The sequence below is a fragment of the Saimiri boliviensis genome, chromosome 6 (genome assembly GCF_048565385.1).
Source record: "Saimiri boliviensis isolate mSaiBol1 chromosome 6, mSaiBol1.pri, whole genome shotgun sequence".
NCBI classification, from domain to species: Eukaryota; Metazoa; Chordata; class Mammalia; order Primates; family Cebidae; genus Saimiri; species Saimiri boliviensis.
The window spans coordinates 129,901,107-129,922,382 of NC_133454.1; the positions used below are offsets into that span (position 1 = coordinate 129,901,107).

At 53.9% G+C, this 21,276-nt stretch overlaps 1 protein-coding gene across 14 annotated transcripts in view; it reads right to left on the reverse strand.

Moving 5' to 3' along the window:
• Positions 1-21,276, reverse strand: part of SHANK2 (SH3 and multiple ankyrin repeat domains 2) — a 684,346-nt gene that overhangs the window by 224,350 nt on the left and 438,720 nt on the right. For all 14 annotated transcript variants that reach the window (XM_074401828.1, XM_074401830.1, XM_074401824.1 and 11 more), the window contains one exon: positions 5,780-5,855. In XM_074401828.1, coding sequence (XP_074257929.1) covers positions 5,780-5,855 — 76 coding nt within the window. The remainder of the gene's footprint in view (positions 1-5,779; positions 5,856-21,276) is intronic.

Here is a 21,276-nt window from a genome sequence, read left to right on the forward strand (position 1 = left end):
TGGATAGATGGGGGAGTGAACAGATGAATGGGTGGATGAATAGATTGATGTATGAGTGGATGGGTAGATGGATGGGTGGGTAGGCAGATGGATGGATGGGGGAATGGAGAGATGAATGGATGGATGGATGGACTGATGTATGAACGGATGGGTGGGCAGGTAGGTGGATGGATGGGGGTGTGGACAGATGAATGGGTGGATGGATGGATTGATGTATAAGTGGGTAAGTGGATGAATGGGTGGGTAGGCAGATGGATGAATGGGGGAGTGGAGAGATGAATGGGTAGATGGATAGACTGATGCATGAGTGGATGGGTAGATGGACAGGTGAGTAGGCAGATGGGTGGATGGGGAAGTGAACAGATAAATGGGTGGGTGGATAGACTGATATATGAGTGGGTGGGTGGATGAATGGGTGGGTAAGCAGATGGATGGATGGGGAAGCGAACAGATGAATGGGCGGATGGATGGATTGATGTATGAATGGATGGGTGGGTAAGTAGGTGGATGGATGGGGGAGTGGACAGATGAATGGGTGGATGGATGGATTGATGTATGAGTGGATGGGTAGATGGATGGGTGGGTAGGCAGATGGATGGATGGGGAATGGAGAGATGAATAGGTGGATGGATGGACTGATGTATGAATGGATGGGTGGGTAAGTAGGTGGATGGATGGGGGAGTGGACAGATGAATGGGTGGATAAATGGATTGATGTATGAATGAATGGGTGGGTAGGTAGGTGGATGGATGGACTGAAGTGTGAATGAATGGGTAGATGGATGGGTGGGTAGGCAGATGGATAGATGGGGGAGTGAACAGATGAATGGGTGGATAGATGGATTGATGTATGAATGGATGGGTGGGTAGGCAGATGGATGGATGGAGGAATGGAGAGATGAATGAGTAGATGAATGGATGAAGAGATACATATGGATGAATGAATGCATAGATGGATGGACGGATGTGTGGACAGATGGATGGGTGGACAGGTGGCTGGGTGGATAGATGAACAGGTGGATGGATGAGTGATAGATAAATGGCTGAGTGAGTGGATAGCTAGAAGGATGGATGTATAAATAGAGTCTGTTCAGCCTTAAGTGAGACCCTGAGTTCTCCCCAATCCTGCCAAGTAGACTTCTCCTGGGTGTCCCATCATGAGGCTGAGTGTTTGGTTAAAGAAGAGTGGGAACTTAAGATTCCCATTCCCTGAGTGGAGTCATGTTTTTAAAAATGACATTGAAATATCTGTAAAGTCCTGAGTAGAAATGGCCCTTAGGAACTCTGCTATTTGACCTTGATTAATGTGGCCATTTCTAGATCCTTCTCTCACTGTTTCCTCGGTGAGTGGAGGGGAATCCCAGGGAGGGAATCAGCTGGAACAGCTGAATATGTTCTCTAATGAACTAGTGTATTTTCATATTCGGCTCTCCAGCTCTGAGACTCTGAGCAGTTTTTGACATAAGAGGAGGTGGGAAGGGGAGAAACCTCCTGACTGATTCAGGAAATGTCTCCATTGAGTCTCACTTCCCATGGCATTTTCTCTCATTACACTTGCATCTGTGGTGGGACACCCTCAGCCCCACACCATCTGCCCAGACTGTGACCCCACAGCCTACAGTGGATAATTGGCCCAAGGGGCTGGCATCACACCCAGGTTTCTGCTGCTCATTAGGCTACTTGTAACATGAATGCCAGTGAGGGCTTGGGAGCTAAAGGCTGTTCCGTGCCCACGCTTTGGCGACCATGGCCTGCAGATGCGCCTCTGCTCTATCGGAGAAGCTGGCGGTCAGCCGCTCACTCCATGCCCACCCCAGAGCTATGCCAGCCCAGGGTCACAGGGCTGTGCAAGACCTACTCATCTCTGCCCACAAGCTCCCATGCTGCCCGCCCTCCTTCCACACTGCCCTCTCTCTGCCCGCACTGCCCACCCTCCGTCAGTACTGCCTGTCCTCCTGTCGATGCTGCCACACTCACAAGTTCACAGTCTGGTTGAGGCCAATTCTGCCGATCCTGAGTGGGGTGAGCTCCCTCAGGCTACCCCTGCACCTGTTATAAACCAGCTCAGATGGTGGGGGGTTAACCAAGGTAACATCATCATCCTGAATACATCGGGATTCCACTCATCTGAGGTTCCTAGAATCATTGAATTCATGGAGTGACAGGTTGGGGCCAGAGTCTGAGGGAAGTGGAGTGGGGAGTTTGCATTAATGCACAGAGTTGCAACTCTGCAAGATGAAGGAGCTCCAGGGTGTTATGGTGGTGTTCGCTGCTCAACATCGTGAATGTCTTAAGACCACTAAGCCAGTGATTCCCTTAAACGTGGTCAGAATAGGAAGGTTTGTTTATATTATGTGCATTTTACCACAATAAGAAAAAATTGGGGGCTGGGAAGGAGTGAGGTACTGGTCTGTATCACCGTGTGGATGGGCTCTGAAAACACGAAGCAGCGTGGAAGAAGCCAGACACGAAAGGCCACGTAGTGACGGATTCCATCTACACACAGGATGGCTCCCAACGATGCTGACTCTGTCACCCCAAAAACATTGGCCCTCCTCCTCATCGGTTTCCCTCAACCCAGGCTGGCTTTGAGCAGTACCATCCTCACTGCAGGAGATACAACACAGAATGTAGGGGAGTGTGTGGAGGCGGAGGTCAGCTTCAGCAGCCATGGTGGTCGGGGACAGCTCCAGATAGACCATGAGTAAGGCCTCTCCTTCGCCTGCCGGAGGGGCTCAGGGATTTTAGGAGACAGGGGATTCTACTGCCCACAGATCAGGCCTCACGCTCGGGCTCAGATGCTTGGGCTCAAACACTTGTTAACTTGGCCTTCCTTTCCCTCCATCAGTGTCCCTCCAGCAGGTGGAATGTAACACTGCATTACCAGGTCACTGGGAGGGCTCAGCTATGAACAGGGGTGTGCTCCATGCAGGGTGGCTGGCGAACGGGAGGGGTGGATAAGGAGTGCTGTTACACCTCTTGTTTCTTTCACTGAAACATAGGGTAGCATGAGGCCCACAGCTTGTCTGATCCCTTACCATGGGAGCGCTGGGGCTCACTCCTCACTCTCATCAAGGCTGGAGCTTTTCACCATTGGCTTAGAAGCTACCAGTTCACCCCAGTGTGGTCTGCATGTTTCTCCTCTCCGAGGTGAGGTCCCAGCTCCTGGCAGAGCAGGTGTTCAATACACATGTAAAACAAGAGCCCTTGTCTGGACACCAAACCGGGATGCAGAGAGTTGGCGGGGATCTTGGGGGTCATCCAGTCTGATGTTCTGTGACATTCTGGCAAGAGAATCCCCTGCTCCCCCACTCTGCTTGGCTCTGTCTAGTGGTGGGGAGCTCACCACCTCCTGAGGCAGCCTGAACAGCCACAATAGTTCTGCACGCCTTCTCTTGGTTGAACTGCAGCCCGTGTCCCTGGTGCATTCTGGTCCTGCTGTTAGCCACGTGCTACACCTTTGCTACATGGTCCCACCCAACCTGGTCTACAGACATCTCTGTTCCCAGGCAGGTCCTTCCTCCGCTCCTCTGTGGGGAGCCTCAGGCACTATGGACCATTATCCAGACCCTGTTTGTGATCACAAACTATCACAGTGTGAGATGCTCACTGACTATGCCCACCTGCCCAGTGTCCACTTCCACAGGCAGCCTTCTCCTGCTGCTGCAGAAATGATTCATCTGGCCAAATAAAGACCCATCAGGAGAAGCCCCTGAGCTGCTTTTTGGAGCTGTGTTCATGGCCAGGCCATGGATCATACCTGGGCTTCAAGGTCAAAGAGTGGATGAGTGTAGCAAGACCTGGAAAGTCTGCGACATTCCCTGGAGGGTTCCCAGCTCCTGGCTGTGGTATTCTTGTTACAGCACACCTCATTTACGGGAGAAGTGGCCGGGACAGGTCAGCGTTGTAACTGAGTCCAATGAGCAATTCTGCTCCTAAGTGCACGCACATACTTGCATGCAAATATCAACAGCAATCAATACCCTTCACAACAGCAAAAAGGTGGAAACAACCTGTGCTCACTGACAGGAGGAAGGATGAGCAAAATGTGGTCCATCCATATAACGAAACATTATTCAACCCTAAAAAATGGAGGGAAATCCAGACATGCGACAACATGAATGAACCTGGAAGATGTTATGCTCAGCGAAAGAAGCTGCTCACGGAAAGATGAATATGTCAGGATTCCACTCATCTGAGGTTCCTAGAGTCATCGAATTCATAGAGACAGAAAGTAGACAGGCGGGGACTGGAGTCTGAGGGAGGTGGAGTGGGGAGTCTGCATTAATGTAGACAGACTTCCCACGCTGCAAGACAAAAGGGTTCTGGGGCTGGACGGTGGCGCTGGCTGCACGACACTGTGAACGTTCTTGATGCCACTAAATTAGGGATTCACTTACAAATGGTCAGAACAGGAAGCTTTATATTACAAGTATTTTACCACAGTAAGAAAAAATCGGGGGCAGGGAAGGAATGAAGTGCTGGTGTGTGCCACCGTGTGGATGGACTTTGAAAACACGACGCAGCGTGGAAGAAGCCAGACCCGAAAGGCCACATAGTGGCGGATTCCATCTATGCGCAGCACCGAGGTAGGCAGAGCCTGGAGACAGAAGCGGGTGGGTGGGTGCCAGGGGCTGGGGAGGGGCAATGGGAGTGACTGCTAATGGGTGACAAAATGTTCTGGAAGCAGACAGTGGGGATGTTGCGCAATATTGTGAATGTACTGCCACCTTAATGAACGTTGTAAAGTGGTTAGGTTATGTGCATTTTACCTCAATCAAAACAGACAAAACAAAGCAATCAGCCAACCCAGGTTGGATCCCTCTGTAGGCAGGTGAGAGTCTAGGGAAGGCACCTGAGCTGCTGATCACAGACACCCTGGAGGTCGGGAAAAACCCAGGGTAGGGTGCCGGGACCCTTCTCCAGCCCAGACCACCTTTGGAGGAGATGGGTGTGGTCAGCTTCTGAGAAGGGGCTCCTCAACCAGCAGGGCCAGGCGCAGGGCCCTAATGTCCCTGGGGTCTGCACCTGCACCTCCTTCTCTTTTCTGCCTCACACGCTGGCCCATGTTGAGCTTCAATATCCACGAAGAACCCTCTATCCAGGGCTCCCCACACAGAGGGGCCTTTCCCCACACACGGGGCAAGCAGCACACCTTCCAGCCTCAACCTCCCCTGCAGGCAGAGGGGCACAGAGACCCACGGATGTTCCTACAGCCGGTGCCACACAGGAGTGGTTTCTGCAGAAAATCCAACTGTGTGCCTGTGCCAGCCACAGTGTTAAAGCTGCAGGACTCTTTCTGCACAGCAGACAAACCCAGACCTGCTGTGCCTGGTGGCATGTCCGCCTCCTTCCTTCACAGCCCCTCCACCTAAAGCAGAAGCGGCGGGCATGGACAGAGACCACAGAGGAGGTGGAAACCCAGATCTGAGGCATCTGAATACTCCTCTGGGGGATGCCGCTACCCCGATACCGCGACGAGGCCCACTGCTGTCATCCTTAACATTTGCATGCTCTCTTGAAAACAATGCCAGCCTGCCCTCTCCCTGGGGCTACCACACAGGTGTGCTCTGGCTGGACACAAGCCACGGGCAATACCAAGTCCACCTCTCAGGCAGGGGCTCCAGGAGATGGGGGCTTTCACGGTCCCAGCCCGCTAACACGCAGGAGGAGACAGACCCGAGGGGTCCAAAAGCTTCATGCAAGGGGGCCCAGCGCGTGTGCAACACAGATGAGCAGCTCTGACCAGAGGGTCCTGGAGGAGAGCAGTGCGTCTTACCTGGTAGTGTCGAAGCTGTCATAGGAGCCCACGGTGTAGTGCCTGAAGAGCTTCTTGCTGCGGTCGGCACGGGTTTCTGTACAGAGAGGGAAGAGAAACACCATTCAGAAAAGTCACGGTCCCCGAACGCTGAACCCAGGCCACAGGAGGCCGGCGGCCCTCTCACGTACCCCCTCAAATGCGAGATGCGCTGTCCTGGAGGAAAATGAGGCCTGGTGCTGGGGCCCACCTTTGTAAAATCTGGGGAATGCATGTGCACCCCAATGTTGACTACTGAAGAGTAGGGAGCCCTAATCCCCAAAGGAGGCAGAGTCCTGTGGGCCTCAGCTCACAGGGGAGGCAGGAGAAAGCAGCCTGCAAAGACGAGAGGGCCAGCTCAGGCCACAAGAGCGCGGCCCACTCGGCTCACAGAAGCTACTAGAACAGTGTTCTGAGTGGTGCTGATGAGCCTTCCAGCAACGCTGAAAACCTGCAGAAAACTGCTTTCCGGGAAACAACGAACATAATAGTTCCTTTCTCCTAAAAAAAAAAAAAAAAAGGCGCCAAACCCACGTGATGAACGTTTCTAATTAAGTCCTCTGCTTGCTCCCCTTACTCAGCAGATTGCGACGTAAATTTCACGGGAAATGATATGAGCAATGCAATTAGATTTAATAGATAGCTCCGCTGGAGGGAGGGAAAACAGCAAAAAGACAGAAAACATAGCAGCTCACGAGTTCCTGTTTACTTTCCTCCCAAACAGGATTTCCTGCACGAACTCCTACTTAAGCCTCGGCAAAACAGTCAAAGAAATTATGCAACTGACTTCAGGAAGATGGCCCAACTCTAATTTAAACTCTGTAAACAACCTGTTTACAACTCTGTTGTTAGCCTCCTCCATCCCAAACTGTGAGTGGAATGTGTTTTTTCTTTGCTCAAACCTCAAAATGCACATTTGCAGTTCAAAAGCAAACCAAGGGAGCTTTCACGTGCCCAGAGGCAGCCCACCAAAAGCACACACTCCAAGAACCCTTTCCCTTTCCCAGCAGCGTGGTGGTGCCCTTTGGGGTGGGGAAGGAGGCAGGTGTTGAGCCCCGGACTACATTTCCCAGACTCCCTTGCACCCAGCTATGACTACCTGACTAGGTGTCACCACTGGAATGTGAGCGCAAACAGGGTGGGAATGGTCCCTTCCAGGCTTAGGCTTTTTAGAAGCCAGCGTGCTCTCCCGACTCTCTCTTCCTGCTTCTGCCGCCTCAACACTCAGGCCTCTGGGTCCCTGGAGTCAACAGCTGGGTCTCTGTGCCCTGTACTCTTACATGAGCAAGAATTAGATTTCTACCACGTTAGGCTGCAGGCTTGGATTAATTTGTTACAGTGGCTAACGCTGCCTTAGTAGTGTCCGGCCTGTGCAGGGCGGATGGGTCCTCCACAAGGATGCTCCCAGCTGTCTCCACCCCTTCCACATTGCTCCCCCAAAACATCTGAGGCTCCTACAAATCAACAGGATTCCCTGAACAGCCACATCCACACCATCTCCACCATCATCACTGACACTTATTGAGCACTTACTGTATACCAGGCCCAGCTATTCAACAGCTTAACTGTCATGGCCACCCAGGGAGTGGTGCCCACTCTGCCCTGCAGGCCCCTCCAGTGCATCCCGGGGCACCCTGCGACCCACACTCTGTTGAATGGCACTCCTCAGAGCCTTGCTTAGGGCCGTCGGAGCCTTCCTTGTACAGCCAAAAAGACACATTGCACGATTACTAGATAAAAACGCAGTATGCTCCATCAGATTGGCCAGGGTGCACAGGGCACCCCCCAAGCCGGCATCAGGCCGGTCAAGCTCCAACTCCCCTGTGCTTGGCATCTGGAACAAATGTGCCCAGGTGCAGGAGGACACCTGTGTCCCCCTTCTCCCTGGCATCCAGCATCTTGCACATGTCCAATTCCAATCATCATTTATGAAGTGCGCCTGGCAGGCAGGCCCATGCCCGCAGTACAGGGATTAGAAGAATTCAGCAGGGCAGGGCCTCAGGCTCTGCTTTTTTAGGCTCAGGATCCTGGGAATGAGGTGGAGGAGTCAGTCCCAGGGTGCTGAGTCTCCACAGGCTGGGTGAGGGGCCCAGGGCGTGGGTAACTGTGAGGTGGGAGCACACACGGTCAGGCAATCCCTGTGACATTTATGTCAGGCCATGCATGTGCAGGGACAAGTGAGACTTGAACCCTTCCCAGGGGTTAAGCAGAGCAGCTCAGGACGCCAGTGAAGGGCCACAGGGACTGGCTGTTAATTACTATTATTACTCTTAATTGCCTCTGCTCCTTAAAACTCCATGTGACAGCTCTTCGCTGGTTGTCGAGGGAACTGCTGAGCGCTACCAGCTGATTGGTGCAGGATCCTGGCTGAGATCAGAGGCCAGGGTCCAGAAACAGACAGGAGAGTGTGTGGTGGAATGTTTACCAGAGGAAAAGAACATTTCAGTAAAGGAACCATTTCCAGGCTAGGTGAGTTAGCCAGTGTGTCCCAGACTGGGATTTCATGGACCAACAAAACTTTAAACCAAGAGAAGGGTGTAGATGAACATAACATTTACCAAGTTTTAAAGTTGACTCAGTAAGGATATTAAAAACAGTAAATTCCCCTCTGCTATCAAAATTGCAAGAAAAAGGAACCTTTAAAAGGACATTATCTCTGACTGCTTCATGCAAGAATCCCACTGCACAGGACTTCCCTGTTCCCTAGTTCCCAGAAACAGTTAATACTTGGGCTCTGGAATATGGCCCTGAGGGACAGGAAAGGGATCCTAAGGGACATGATCATTATCACCATTACCACCATCACTACTCTCATCATCACCACCACCACTATCCGTCATCACCATCATCCTCACCATTACCATCACCATCACCACCATCACCACTATCACCACCATCACTACTCTCATCACCACCACCATCCATCATCACCATCACCCTCACCATTACCACCACCAACACCACCATTACCATCACCATCACCACCATCGCCATTACTACTCTCATCATAACCACCACCACCATCCCTCATCACCATCATCCTCACCATTACCATCACCATCATCACCATCACCACCATCACCATCACCACTATCACCACCATCCATCATCACCACCATTACCATTACCATCATCATCACCACTGTTTTCTTCACCATCATCACCACCATCACCAACACCACCACCATCACCAACATAATTACTACCATCATCATCAACACCATCACCTTCTTCATCACCATCATCGTCTTCACCATCACCATCATCTTCACCATCACCATCACCACCATCATCATCACCACTATCACCATCATCACCAGCACCGTCTTCACCACCATCCTCACCACCATCACCAACCACTATGACCACCACAATCATCGTCTTCACCATCATCATCATTGCCATCGTCACTGTCATCATTATTATCACCACTGCAGCAGAAGACACATTTATGTGCTGTCAAGTGTGGAATGCTCTGCTAAATTATCTCATTTCATTCAAAGTGAGTCTTTATCCTTATGTGGTCCTCACACAACATACCAAGGTAAGCAGATTTCTTGTCCCTGTTTAACGGAAGTAGCAGAGAGCGATGGTGAGGGATGTGGGCTCTGAGGCCAGGCTGGCTCGATTCAGAGCCCAGCTCTGCCACTTACTGGCTGCAAGTCCTCATCATTTCATCTTTAAAATGATGACAGTAGTAACAGTCCCTCCTCAAAGGAGGACAACTGAGGAGGAGTCAATACGTGTAAGACATTAGGACGGCGCGCATGGCACGTTGAAAGTGCTATGTTAGGTTAACTAATGCCATCATGGTCGTACATCAGATTACAAACCTCTGCCTCCCAAAGTGGCCCCTCAAGGTCACACAGTCCGTGAGCAGCAGCGTGGACCCCTGACCCCAGACGCTGGCCTCACAAACGGTGCTGACAGCAACCAATGGCCACAGCGTCTGGAACACTCAGCAGGGGCCCCAGTGTTCTAGGTGTGTGTGCGTCACCTCTCTGAGCTCAGTCATGTTGCTGTGTCTGGTTTATGGGTGAGGAGGGGGAGGCTCAGAGAGTTTGAGTGAGTTGCCTCAGGTCACCCAGCCAGGAAGTGGCAGAGCCCGTTGCCAAGCAGCCTTAGGGGGTAGCACCCATATGGGGCTCCTGGGAGGTGGCATCTCATGAGTGGCCCACATAAATCCAGGTGGCTTTCTTGACTGCCACGTCCTGTGGAGGGGCACTCAGTAGCCTCGGTTTCTGACCTGGAAAGAGCAAGGTGGGCTAGATGGCTCTTGGGACCCTGCCTGTGGTGTTACAGTGCACACCTCATGTCACATCCAGGCTTGGCCCCTGGGACTTGCTGTGTGCTGCGCTGGAAAGCAGGGGCTGCTGGGCTGCCCCTTCCCAAGGCTCACTGCACCTCACTGGTGAAAATGTGGGTCACAAATAAAACACCCTGAGGCAGACGAGGGGAGGAACAGGTCAGAGGCCACAACAGCCTCCCTGTGCACCAGTGACAACAAAGGAGGCTGGCTGTTCCCACTGCAGAGGTCAGCTTCCCAGGTGCCTGGGTCCAAGGTCAAGGCTGCTTCAGAGCCGGCCACACCTGAGGCTGACAATGCACCTGCTCACCCTGCTGGCCACGTCCTCCCTGTCTTCTGCCGGACAAGCCCTTTCCCAGTTCCAACCACGTGGTCAGGTGAGGTCACCCAGCCCCTTCTTCACCTGCCTTCCCAGCCCTGGGCTCCAGCAGTTGCCATGGGAGCCCAGCTGGAATGTCCCTTTGATCCCAGTGAGTGACAGGCTCAGGGGAGGGACCTAGGACCCCAGGGGGGACAATGTGGCCCTACTCCTGCTGCTGGGGTTCCCATGCCTCAGGCCACAGAGGGAGGGGGAGAAGGAGGGCAGGGACAGAGAGACCTGGAGAGACAGGTGATTGCCTTAGAGACATGGTTGGAAACCCCAGACACAGCCACGCCTGGCTTCTCACTTGTACAAACCCAATGCATATCCTTCGTGGTACCAGAAGACTTGGCTTCCTGTTTACAATGGAAAGAGCTAGCAATGATGCAGTGATGCATTTAACTGTTTGTGTCTCTGCACCACATGGCTGAGAATCTGCCATGGCCGCATAGCTTCCCTGGGGCATGGCTGCTTGGTTTCCCTGGAGACACAGCCGCTTCCCTTCACCCTAGGAAGGTCCTGGCCAGGCTGCCCCTCTGGAGCCGAGGAGAGCACCCGACACACAGGGGTGCACATGTGGGTGTGGTCTGGGGATCCTGCTGGACTCTCCTGGGCCCTGTCATTAGCAGCAAGTGACTCATGGCTCACATAAGGCCAGGTGGCCTTTTTCTGAGATGTTCTAGAGTCTGAACGTGAGGAAGGTGGTCTTGGCTTCCTTTTAGAGATGCTATGGAAGGACATGGGCTGTGGCTACCATTCAAAGCACAGGGAGGGAACCAGCTCATGGCAGAAGGCAGAACCAAGGGCTGTGGCAGGGAGAGATGGGCACAAAAGACTTGAATGCCAGGAGTCCCCAGATCGTGACTTGTGGTGGTCACTGAGGCTACTGATCAAATACCCATGGCTTTCCACCAGCAGGTATGCGGCAGACAGTATTTCTGGCCCTCCTGTGGTTGAGTAGACCCTTGAAATTACTTTTAGCCAGTGAATTTTGAGACTAAGTGACTTATGTTATTTCCTGGCTGGAGGTTTTAATTTCGAATGCAAGACCCCCGCCTGCCAACACTGTCTTTTTGACCTTGGGCAAGGCCACCAGTGCATCTGAGAAGCTGGTGGTTCTATCAGTCTGGGTCCCCAAGTAACCCTCTGTTGATACATGATGGGCATAGGGCATGAGTGGGAAAGAAACCTTTGTTGTTCCAAACCACAGAGATTGGGGAATTTTTTTTTGATTTTTTAGGGCTAGTCAGGGGAAGCAGTGGGAATGGAAAAGGAACAAATGAAATTTGTAACTGGTTGTGTTCAAGGAGTTGTAAACACTGCTGCACTCAGACCGGCCAAGGGGAACGCTGTTACTGCAGCTATACGTAGGGCAAGCTGACTGATTACCAGCATAGCCCTCTCCATCCTGTGGGCCAGTACATCCCAGGCAGAGCTGGGTTTCTGTCACTAGCAACCAAAATTGTCCTGGCAAGTATAGGAGGGAAGATCAGACAAAATCAAGGCAAAGGCTGAGTTTGGCCTCAGCTGAGAGAATGCCTGGACTTCCTAGGAGAAAAGGAGAAAACCACCTGCCAGACAATGGAAATGGATCCCACTAAGCACGGCCAGAACACGGCATAGCAGCACACACTGCATGCACCTCAGAGGAGACCCCTCTGCCTGTGATAAAGGAGGTGGGGAAACCAACATCCAGGAAAGAAGTATTGACTTATCGTCTGCTTCCTTGACCATGGAGAAACTTCCTGATGTCCAAACCAAGTTTCCAACCAGGTCTCCCTCCTGGTCAGCTTCATATAACAGGGGCTCAGCACTGTTTGTAGCGCTCCACACACACAGAGCCTGGCAGTCACTATCACTCTAGTCTGAACCACCGTGATCTTGCGCCTGGACAGTAACCTCTCATCTCTCCACTTCCACACCTGCTCCTCCCGTCACTGATCCACACTCTACAGAGCAAACAGAATGAGCTTTTAAAAAATGTAAATCGTGATTTTTAACTCTGCTGCTTCACATTTTCCAAAGGCTTCCCAATGCCATCAGAGCTGTGTTCAAGCTGCCTTCTGTAGGGGTTCAGTCAGGGTGGTGGAAAGAGTTGGAAGAGAAATTAAAGATAAAGTTATAGGAAATAGTCACAAACCTTCCTGGAAAGACGAGGGACTAGCATGGCCTCAGTAAAAGGTTTGGCTGAAGGTAGCCTAATACTCTTTACCTTGAGTTGACAGCAGAAAAGCAAATGACCAGGAATGTGGGGGAGTTTATCTAAATAGCTTGTTTACTCATGTGGTCCTAAAACGACCTTCGATCATTTGGGAGCAGGATGCCTGTCTTGAGGGGAGTCTGACCAGGTTAATTATCCTCAGTGGTGTTGACTCAAAGCCTTGGTCACTTAATGTGTGCTGAATAAAGTCTGGTGAGGCTAGCTAGTCAGGGCTGCTCTTTCGGTCAGCAGCCTGGTCCCCTACTCTGCTCTTTCACTGAATATCTGCATCTGAGCACATCTGTTCATCCGTTGCCAGGTCAGGGTCTGCCGGTCGGACCGTGCAGCCTTCGAAGGTACAGGCTGGATGCCTTGTGGCCCTGCCTTCCCCTCCTCTCATCTCCCAGTGCTCTCCCCTCCTCCGTACCCCCAGCCGTGTTTGCCTTCTCTTTGTCTCTCGAACAGGTGGAGCTCATTCACGCCTCAGGTCCTTTGTGTGCTCAACTCTGCCTGAACGCTCCTTCCCTAGCTCACATTTCTCCACAGCGCTAGGTCTCCAGATCCTACAACACCACCTGGTGTACGGCGGGCATTCAGTAACTCTGGAGAAAGTGAGTGAACGGGTAAAGGCCATGTGCTCTCTGACCCTTTGCTCCTATTCCACATTGGCCACATCATCTCCTTGGGTCTGAGCGTGGCAAGTTGGAGATACAGCACAGGATGCTGAATTATTACAGCCCCTGCTGCTGAGGCAGTGGACACAGCCCTGCCTGGGGTGGTGGCTGGGTGTGACCGCCTCACTCTGCCTCTCTGGGTATTCCCCCATTCTCAGCTGTGAAGCAGGTCAGTGGAACTAAACGGCTCCTTAGGCTCTTGATCTTGTCAACCTGACACATCCCTCTGGGTGTAAGGCGACTCACCCCATGTCCCAGGAGAGGGCCATGGGTCCAGGCACCTCACACATGCAGCATTTAAGTGTGTGGGACCTGAAAGCTGTTTTCTGAGTATGGCCTAGAAAAATCTATACTGAAAGGAAAAGTAAAAAAGGCCAAACCTAGAAATCCCATTTCATATACCTTTTGGGACTCGGGAGAGGCAGTGACAGATTGCATGACAAGCTTCAGACTGTCAGCATTTAAAATAGCCCTTTAAGCAGAGCCGCTGGAGAGAGGATGCCACACAGCTTGGCAAGGAAGCCAGAATGGGGCATCCGGGGAGATTCCAACAGCCTCTGATCCTTGGCTTTGCCTGTTTCTGGAAAAGGAAATGAGAGGAATATTCTCAAAGAAATTTACTAAGTCTCTGAAAGGCCAAAAGCTATCTTCAAGGACAGTTGGGAGGAGGTGGGCTATGGAACTAAGAGACAGAAGGTGGGGCCGGGCGCAGGGCTCATGCCTGTAATCCCAGCATTTCGGGAGGCCGAGACGGGCGGATCACCTGTGGTCAGGAGTTTGAGACCAGTCTGGCCAACACGGAAAATTAGCTGGGCATGGTGACAGGCACCTGTAATCCCAGCTACTTGGGAGGCTGAGGCAGGAGAACTGTTTGAACCCAGGAGGTGGAGTTTGCAGAGAGCTGAGACGGTGTCATTGCACTCGACAGAGTAAAACTCCATATCAAAAAAAAAAAAAAAAAAAAAAGGCGAGAGGTGAGGAGGTGAGGAGAGGGTCCGGTGAGCATGCTGACCCCTTTACACTCCAGCCACATTCCACGGGCAGTGGTGCCCACTGCTCCTGAGACACACATGGAAAGACAGAGGCAGGAAGGATATACAACAGTCCATCTTTAGACAAGTTCAAGCTTAAATCTCTCGCTAGCTACATAACTCCAGGCAGCAAACAACCTCCCTCCAAGCCTCAGTTTTCTCATCTGTGCCCTGGACCAAGAGCAGAGTTGACAGGGCTGCGGTGAGGATGAGGTGAATGCACCTCATCCCTTCCCTAACAGCCGGCCTAGGGAAGCCGCCAAGTCATGCTGGCTACTGCTGTCTGTCCTGGAACCCAGGTTGGACTTCCTGGTCTGCAACCCTCTCTGAAAGCATCCCCCTAACCCTCTGCAGAGAGGAAGCCCTGGTCCCTGACCACCTCTGTACCACCTCACTCCATGACCTGGTTCCAGAGTGCTGGGCCGTGAGATGGCGCCTGTGCCAGGCCAGGCCAATCATCAGACCCTCCCCTGGGAATGTGGAGTAGCGGTGGAGGGTCTGCACATCACAGCTGGGGCAATGAGGCGGTCACCGCACAATACCAGCGGAGGGACCCACGTGCTTCCAGTGCCCCAGGAGGCAGGGCCATGCCTTCTGCCCTCCACGACCAGGAAAGGCCCTGGTGTCCTTAGCCCAAGGTCCATTTCTTCCTGTAACCCAGCTCAGGCAAGCTCTGTATTTCTTGCAACCAGAAGAGTGCCATCTTTGGCATCCTTCAGTCTGTCTCACGCTGGGTGGAAGCTGTTGTTACCCCAGGCATCATCTGGGGTCCTGGCTTGGTGACCCATTCCTCCCGGCGAGCTGCCCTGGACGCCGCAGGGCTCCAATCTCGAAACACTGGCATTTACCATGACAACCAAATAACGTCCCCTCCGCGTTTCCAAACATCTCCTCCACACGAGAACCAGGCGCCGCAGACGTTTCTGGCTTACTTTTTGTCAAAGGGCAGTGACAGTGACCAGACGGAGGCACTCACTGAACATGCAGGGGTCAGATGTCTCTGGTGTCCATTGCAAAGACAGCCAGGCCCTGAGGTATGGCCAAGGACCTTTGGGCTGACTTCAAATGAGCACAGAGCATCTCCGGGTCAGGCAGCCTCGGTTCATCTGCCCTGAACGGGAGCCAGTCCTCCAAGACCTTTGAGGGGTCCCAGACAATAATATACTGAACTTTTTCATTCTTTTCCCCAAGTGCTACGTCCCAAATTTATTTTTGTAAACTGACCATAAGCACAGACGCCACAGGAAGAGCGGGAAGAGGATGCCATGTGTTCTGCAGAGCAGGCGGAAAGGCCTTCTGATGTGCAGATCCCCTGCTGACCTCCAGGGCAGGTTTTAACATACACAAGAAGGGCGGGGAGCAGTGGCTCATGCCTATAATCCCAGCACTTTGGGAGGCCAAGGCGGGTGGATGGCTTGAGGCTTGGAGTTCAAGACCAGCCTGGCCAACATGGCAAAACCCATCTACAAAAAATACACAAATTGGGCCGGGCATGGTAGCTCACGCCTGTAATCCCAGCACTCTGGAGGAGCTGAGGCAGGTGGATCATGAGGTCAAGAGTTTGAGACCAGCCTGACCAACATGATGAAACCCCATCTCCACTAAGAATACAAAAAATTAGCCAGGCATGGTGATGTGCACCTGTAATCCCCATTCCTTGGGAGGCGGAGGCAGGAGAACTGCTTGAACCCGGGAGGCGGAGGTTGCAGTGAGCTGAGATCGCACCACTGCACTCCAGCCTGGGCGACAGAGCAAGGCTCTGTCTCGAAAAAGCAAAAACCAAAACGACAGCAAAAAAAAAAATTATACAAATTAGCCGGGTATGGTAGTGTGCACCTATTAATACCAGTTACTTGGGAGGCTGAGGTGGGAGGATCACTTGAGCCCAGGATTTTGAGGCTACAGTGAGCTGAGATTACATCACTGCTCCGCAGCCTGGGTGGCAGAACGAGAACCTTTCTCAAAACAAAACACACAAGAAGGATTCCGATGCAGGCAGAATTTCTGAACAGGACAGATCAGAAGGTGAGTGCAGACAGCTGAGTCACATCTACTAAAGCCCTGAACACACATGAACGCGGCCCCATGAACCTGGCAGGTTATTTTGCTGTGTCCTCCGCCACATGGCAGGACCTTAACTAATGGTGGTGATTGCCACGGCTACTGCTGGGAACGGGGAGCATGGGAGCTCCCCGGAGGTTGAGGTCAGTTCTGACCTGGCTGACGAAGGAGGAGGAAGTCACAGCAGAGACGGGGAAATGTTATCATATGTTAACTATACGTGGACAGAGCCCACTCCGTGACCACAGCCATCCTGACGTCCCATGGGTAAATGCTCAGGACAAGCCCTAGAAGAATTCTGTAGGACACCCATTTCACAGACGCGAATGCTGAGGCAGGGCACAGTTAAGGGATGGCTTAGTGCACATGCTCAGTGTCGGGCCGATGGAGCTTGCGGCCATGGAACAGCCAGCCGGCAGAAGTGTGCAAGTGTCGTGATTTGGGGTTCAGGGAGAGACTTGGAGCCATGGCAAGTGAGTCCCTGTGATGGCCGAGCACGGAGGCCGGGGAGAGAGGAGAGATGAGGAGCCAGCTGCAGGCCTGGGGTCGCCGGTGGGGTGGGCGGGCTCCGAGGGCCCAGGGTGGGAAGCCCTCAGAGCTGAGTCTACTGAGCCTACGCTTTCAGGGACGAGGGGGACGGGTGGTGAGTGAGAACAGTTCCCCCAGAGAAGTAAAGGAGGATGGATACTGGGACTCCCTGGCTGCTGGACTCGAAATTCAGAGGCCAGGAAAGGGTGGGGTAGCTGGAGAGCTTTTCTGGGCGCTCTCCCGGATCAAAACCACCACCACCTTTGCACTAAAAATCCCTGAGATGGATGTGATTTTAGGGCTGCCGTCCGCCTCCTTGGTGGCCATGGGAAGGCAGGGCCTTGACCCTACTGGCTCTCCCCACGCCTGGGGGCTGCGCCATCCCCCCAGGCGGGCCTGGCTCCCTCTTCACAATGCCCTAAGGGCTGCCTTGTGATGAGTAACCAGGCTCTGAAGTCAAGGGCGAGCAACAACCACACACAAGCTCTGACTTGCGAAGAGCACTGTGGAGGACTGTGTCCCACGGCTCCTCTGGGCTGTGGAATGGGGCAGGAGAGGCGCTTACAACACGTGGGGGGCTGTGGACACCTGGCTGAATGTGGACTGGGCTGGAGTCCATGAGGCCGGTGAGGTAGGCAGAATTTACAACGCCCTTCGCCCTCGGCCTCAGCCCCACCATAACGTCAGGGTTGATGGCAACAGGGAGATTACTAGGTGGGACCAAACTAATCTCATCATCTCATGAGCCCTTTGAAAGCAACTATTTGGCTGGGTGTAGTGGCTCACCTCTGTAATCCAAGCACTTTGGAGGCCAAGGCGGGCAGATCACCTGAGGTCGGGAGTTCAAGACCAGCCAGGCCAACATAGTGAAATCTTGTCTATATTAAAAGAAAAAAAGAAAGCAACTATTTTTCCCTGGCTGGTGGCAGAAGGGGAAGTCAGAGAGATTAGAGAACTCCAAGAGCTGGGGAGGCCAGTCCCACAGACTCAGGGAGCACAATCCTGCCTGCAGCCTGGATGTGCCCAGAGGCGACCCCCCACCCCCAGTTGCCTCACTGTGGATACACAGAGCCTCGGGGCGGTGGGGGGGTGTGAGCGGCCACGCCTGTGGTCAGGGGTTCCACAGCACAAAACAGAGGGTACTGGGGCTGCAGTTCCTTCACAGATTTTTTCTTTTTCTTTTTCTGAAGATTTATCTGCAATCTCACCCGAGAGAGAGAGAGAGATTGAGAGAGAGGGAGGGAGAGAGGCATGTGGGTGAAGGGAAGTCCCTGAACGTTTTTCCTTCTTCTCTCCCTTGAAATCTACCCTCATCTCTGAACTCTACTCTTGACTCTTTATCCCAAAGAGGCAAACATCACAGCAGTGGGCTCCGGGCGGGGGGCGGGGGAGGGTCCCAGGACTTCTGGGCCATCCTGTCTGTGACTGCTGAGCTCCCGCCACGTGCAGCCCGGAGTCTTCTCTGGCCACGCTGGCCCTGGGCGGTGGCATCCCTCCCCCCCATTTAGAGGGCTCAGGGTCACCCGGGTGGCAACGTGGCCGAGCCGTCCAGCCCTAAATCCCCCCGTGCTGTACCCACACGCCTCCCTCCCACGTAGCCTCCTGCCGTCTCTGCAAGTTTTAAATCAGACACTGCTCAGGCTGTGCCCGGGCTGCTGAGCCAAATGCGGGATCAGAACCACAAGGAGGGAAGAAGTTACTGATGGGGATGAAAGACAGAAATAACTTTTCTTTTTTAAAACCAAAGATGCTGATGGGCGCCTTGCAAGGCAGAGAAACACGCAGGCAGAGCACTGGGCGTGCGCGGAGCTTGGAGCCAGCACGCCCGCCCGGCTTCCAGGCCCAGGACGCTGCTCCTGGGGCACAGTCTCTGCTCAGGCGAGTGTTGGGTGCAGGACCCACCTCGAGGGCAACAGAAGGGTGGGGACCTCAGCTCCCAGAGTTGCTCAACCTACGGGCACAGAGCTTTGATTTGAAAAGCCACGCGTATGGCAGTAATGCTGCCAACTGGCTCAGCTCACTCGTTTCTTCGCTCGATCAGCTGCAGATCATTCATCAAGCACTTTCTGGGCTCCTGGGACTGACCTCGCCGGGGAGGGGAAGAGAAAATAAGGTCCCTGTGCAGAATGCCCAGGCAGACGTCACAGCACACGGACCTCGTGGGGACAGCAGCCTGGGCTCCTGCGGCTGCCGGCACAGACCACCAGGCTCGGCAGTCTCCCCTCACAGAGCTGCAGGCCGGAAGTCTGAGCAGGTCTGCTGGGCTGAAGGTAGAACATCCTCGGGCTTCCTTCCTGCTGGAGGCTCACGGCGGGTGGCCTGGCCCCAGAGGCCTCAGTGCTCCTTGGATCCTGGTCCCTGCCTCCACCTTCAAAGCCGGCAAAGGTGGGGCGGGTCCTTGTACCCATCGCATAGCATCCCTCTGACTCTCAGCTCTGTGCCTCCTCTTCCACATTTAAGGACTGAGCGCACCCAGATAACCCAGGGTATTCTCGGCATCTTAACGTCAGCTGACAGCAACCTGCATTCCCTCTGTGACCTTCCCCACCCCATGACCACGAGGCAGCCAGATTCAGAGCTTCTGGGCAGGAGGATGTGAATGTCTCTGGGGGCCACTATTGTGTCCACCAGAACCACAAAGAGACCACCCCTGTTGGACAGCACAGCTGGGCAGACTAAGCTCAGAAAACTGTTCACCTCGCCTTCACAACAGAGCCCCAAACTTTCAACAGGACAGAAATTACGCAGGTGAAAGAGAAGCGGCTTCCAGGAAACACATTTCCCTGTTCCCAGATATAGACAACACTCAGTTCCAATTCGGACTCTGCCACTTGAGGGGAGCCCTAGGGCGGGGCTCCGTTCTTGGAGACTCCTGGGGCGATGGGTGGGCGTGGTCCTTTTCTCATGCTGAGCTGCCAGCAGGATGGTTCCTCCCGTGGCTAACAGTGCCCAGCTCTGCCACAACAGCCCTTTCCCTGGTCTGTGCCACGAGCTCGGGGGGCCATACTCCCCTCCCTGGAATCACACTGGCTTCCAGTAGTGGAAGCTGCCTATCTGCTGGGATTCAGCACCGACAAGCACCCGAGTCCGTGGTTGCCCTTGTTTCCAGCTCCCCGGAGGACTGCGGTTCCTCCCGTGTGCGCGCCGGTGCGTGGCGTGTGTTGTCCACTCTGCTCCTCCTCTTTGCCCGGTGCTGGGATGCCTGGGTAAGACCTCAGCAGCGAGGCACAGGGGGAAGTTTGCCAAAAGAACCATGTGCTTTGAATTCCCTTAACAGGCACATGGGTGTGTGTGGGTAGGGGTGGCACCAGCCCTGCCGGGTATATGCCGGTGGGTCCCCAGCACTCTGATGCCACGCAGGAGCCAGATCTATGGACCAAGCAAGCAGGGGCCGGCAGGCTGGGCTGTGTTTCCATCCTCCGACAAACAGAAACCGCGTGGCATAGCCAGCAGCTCCTGGCATGGCTGGATTTTCTTAGTCGGCTCGGGAGGATGACGGAGGCGCCTCAGGCGGAGCAGGGCTGCGGTACTGACTTGCCACTTCACGAAGCAGCCTTTTTGCAAGGCACAGCTGTGTGTCCTTTCGCAGAACCCCCATAGCAGTGGGGCTTGGGCCTGGACCAGCCACGGCCCACACAGCCGTGGCTTCACGTCCGGAGCCGAGGGGGAGACGGGCAGGCTCACGAGGTGGCCGAGGGTGCCCAGCAACTGCATGTTCCACTGACGGTCAGAATGCCAGGGTGAGAAGTCAGCCTCCAAGAGTTTGAGGCAGAAGATGGGAGGGAGATGCCTCCAGGCGGCAGGGCTGTCACAGTGCTGGGTGTCTGTCACAGCATCGGGTGTCCGTCTGTCATAGTGCCGGGCGTCCGTCACAGCACTGGGCGTCCGTCACAGCACCGGGTGTCTGTCTGTCACAGCGCCGAGTGTCTTCTGTCACAGTGCTGGGTGTCCGTCACAGCACCAGGTGTCCGTCTGTCATAGCGCCGGGTGTCCGTCACAGCACCGGGTGTCTGTCCGTCACAGTGCCGCGTGTCCGTCATAGCGCCGGGTGTCTGTCACAGCGCCGAGTGTCTGAACGTCACAGCACCGGGTGTCTGTCATAGCGCCGGGTGTCTATCACAGCACCGGGTGTCAGTCTGTCACAGCGCCGGGTATCTGTCCATCACAGTGCCGGGTGTCTGTCACAGCACCAGGTGTCCGTCTGTCATAGCGCCGGGTGTCTGTCATAGCACCGGGTGTCTGTCACAGCGCCGGGTGTCCGTTACAGCACCGGGTGTCTGTCTGTCACAGTGCTGGGTGTCCGTCACAGTGCTGGGTA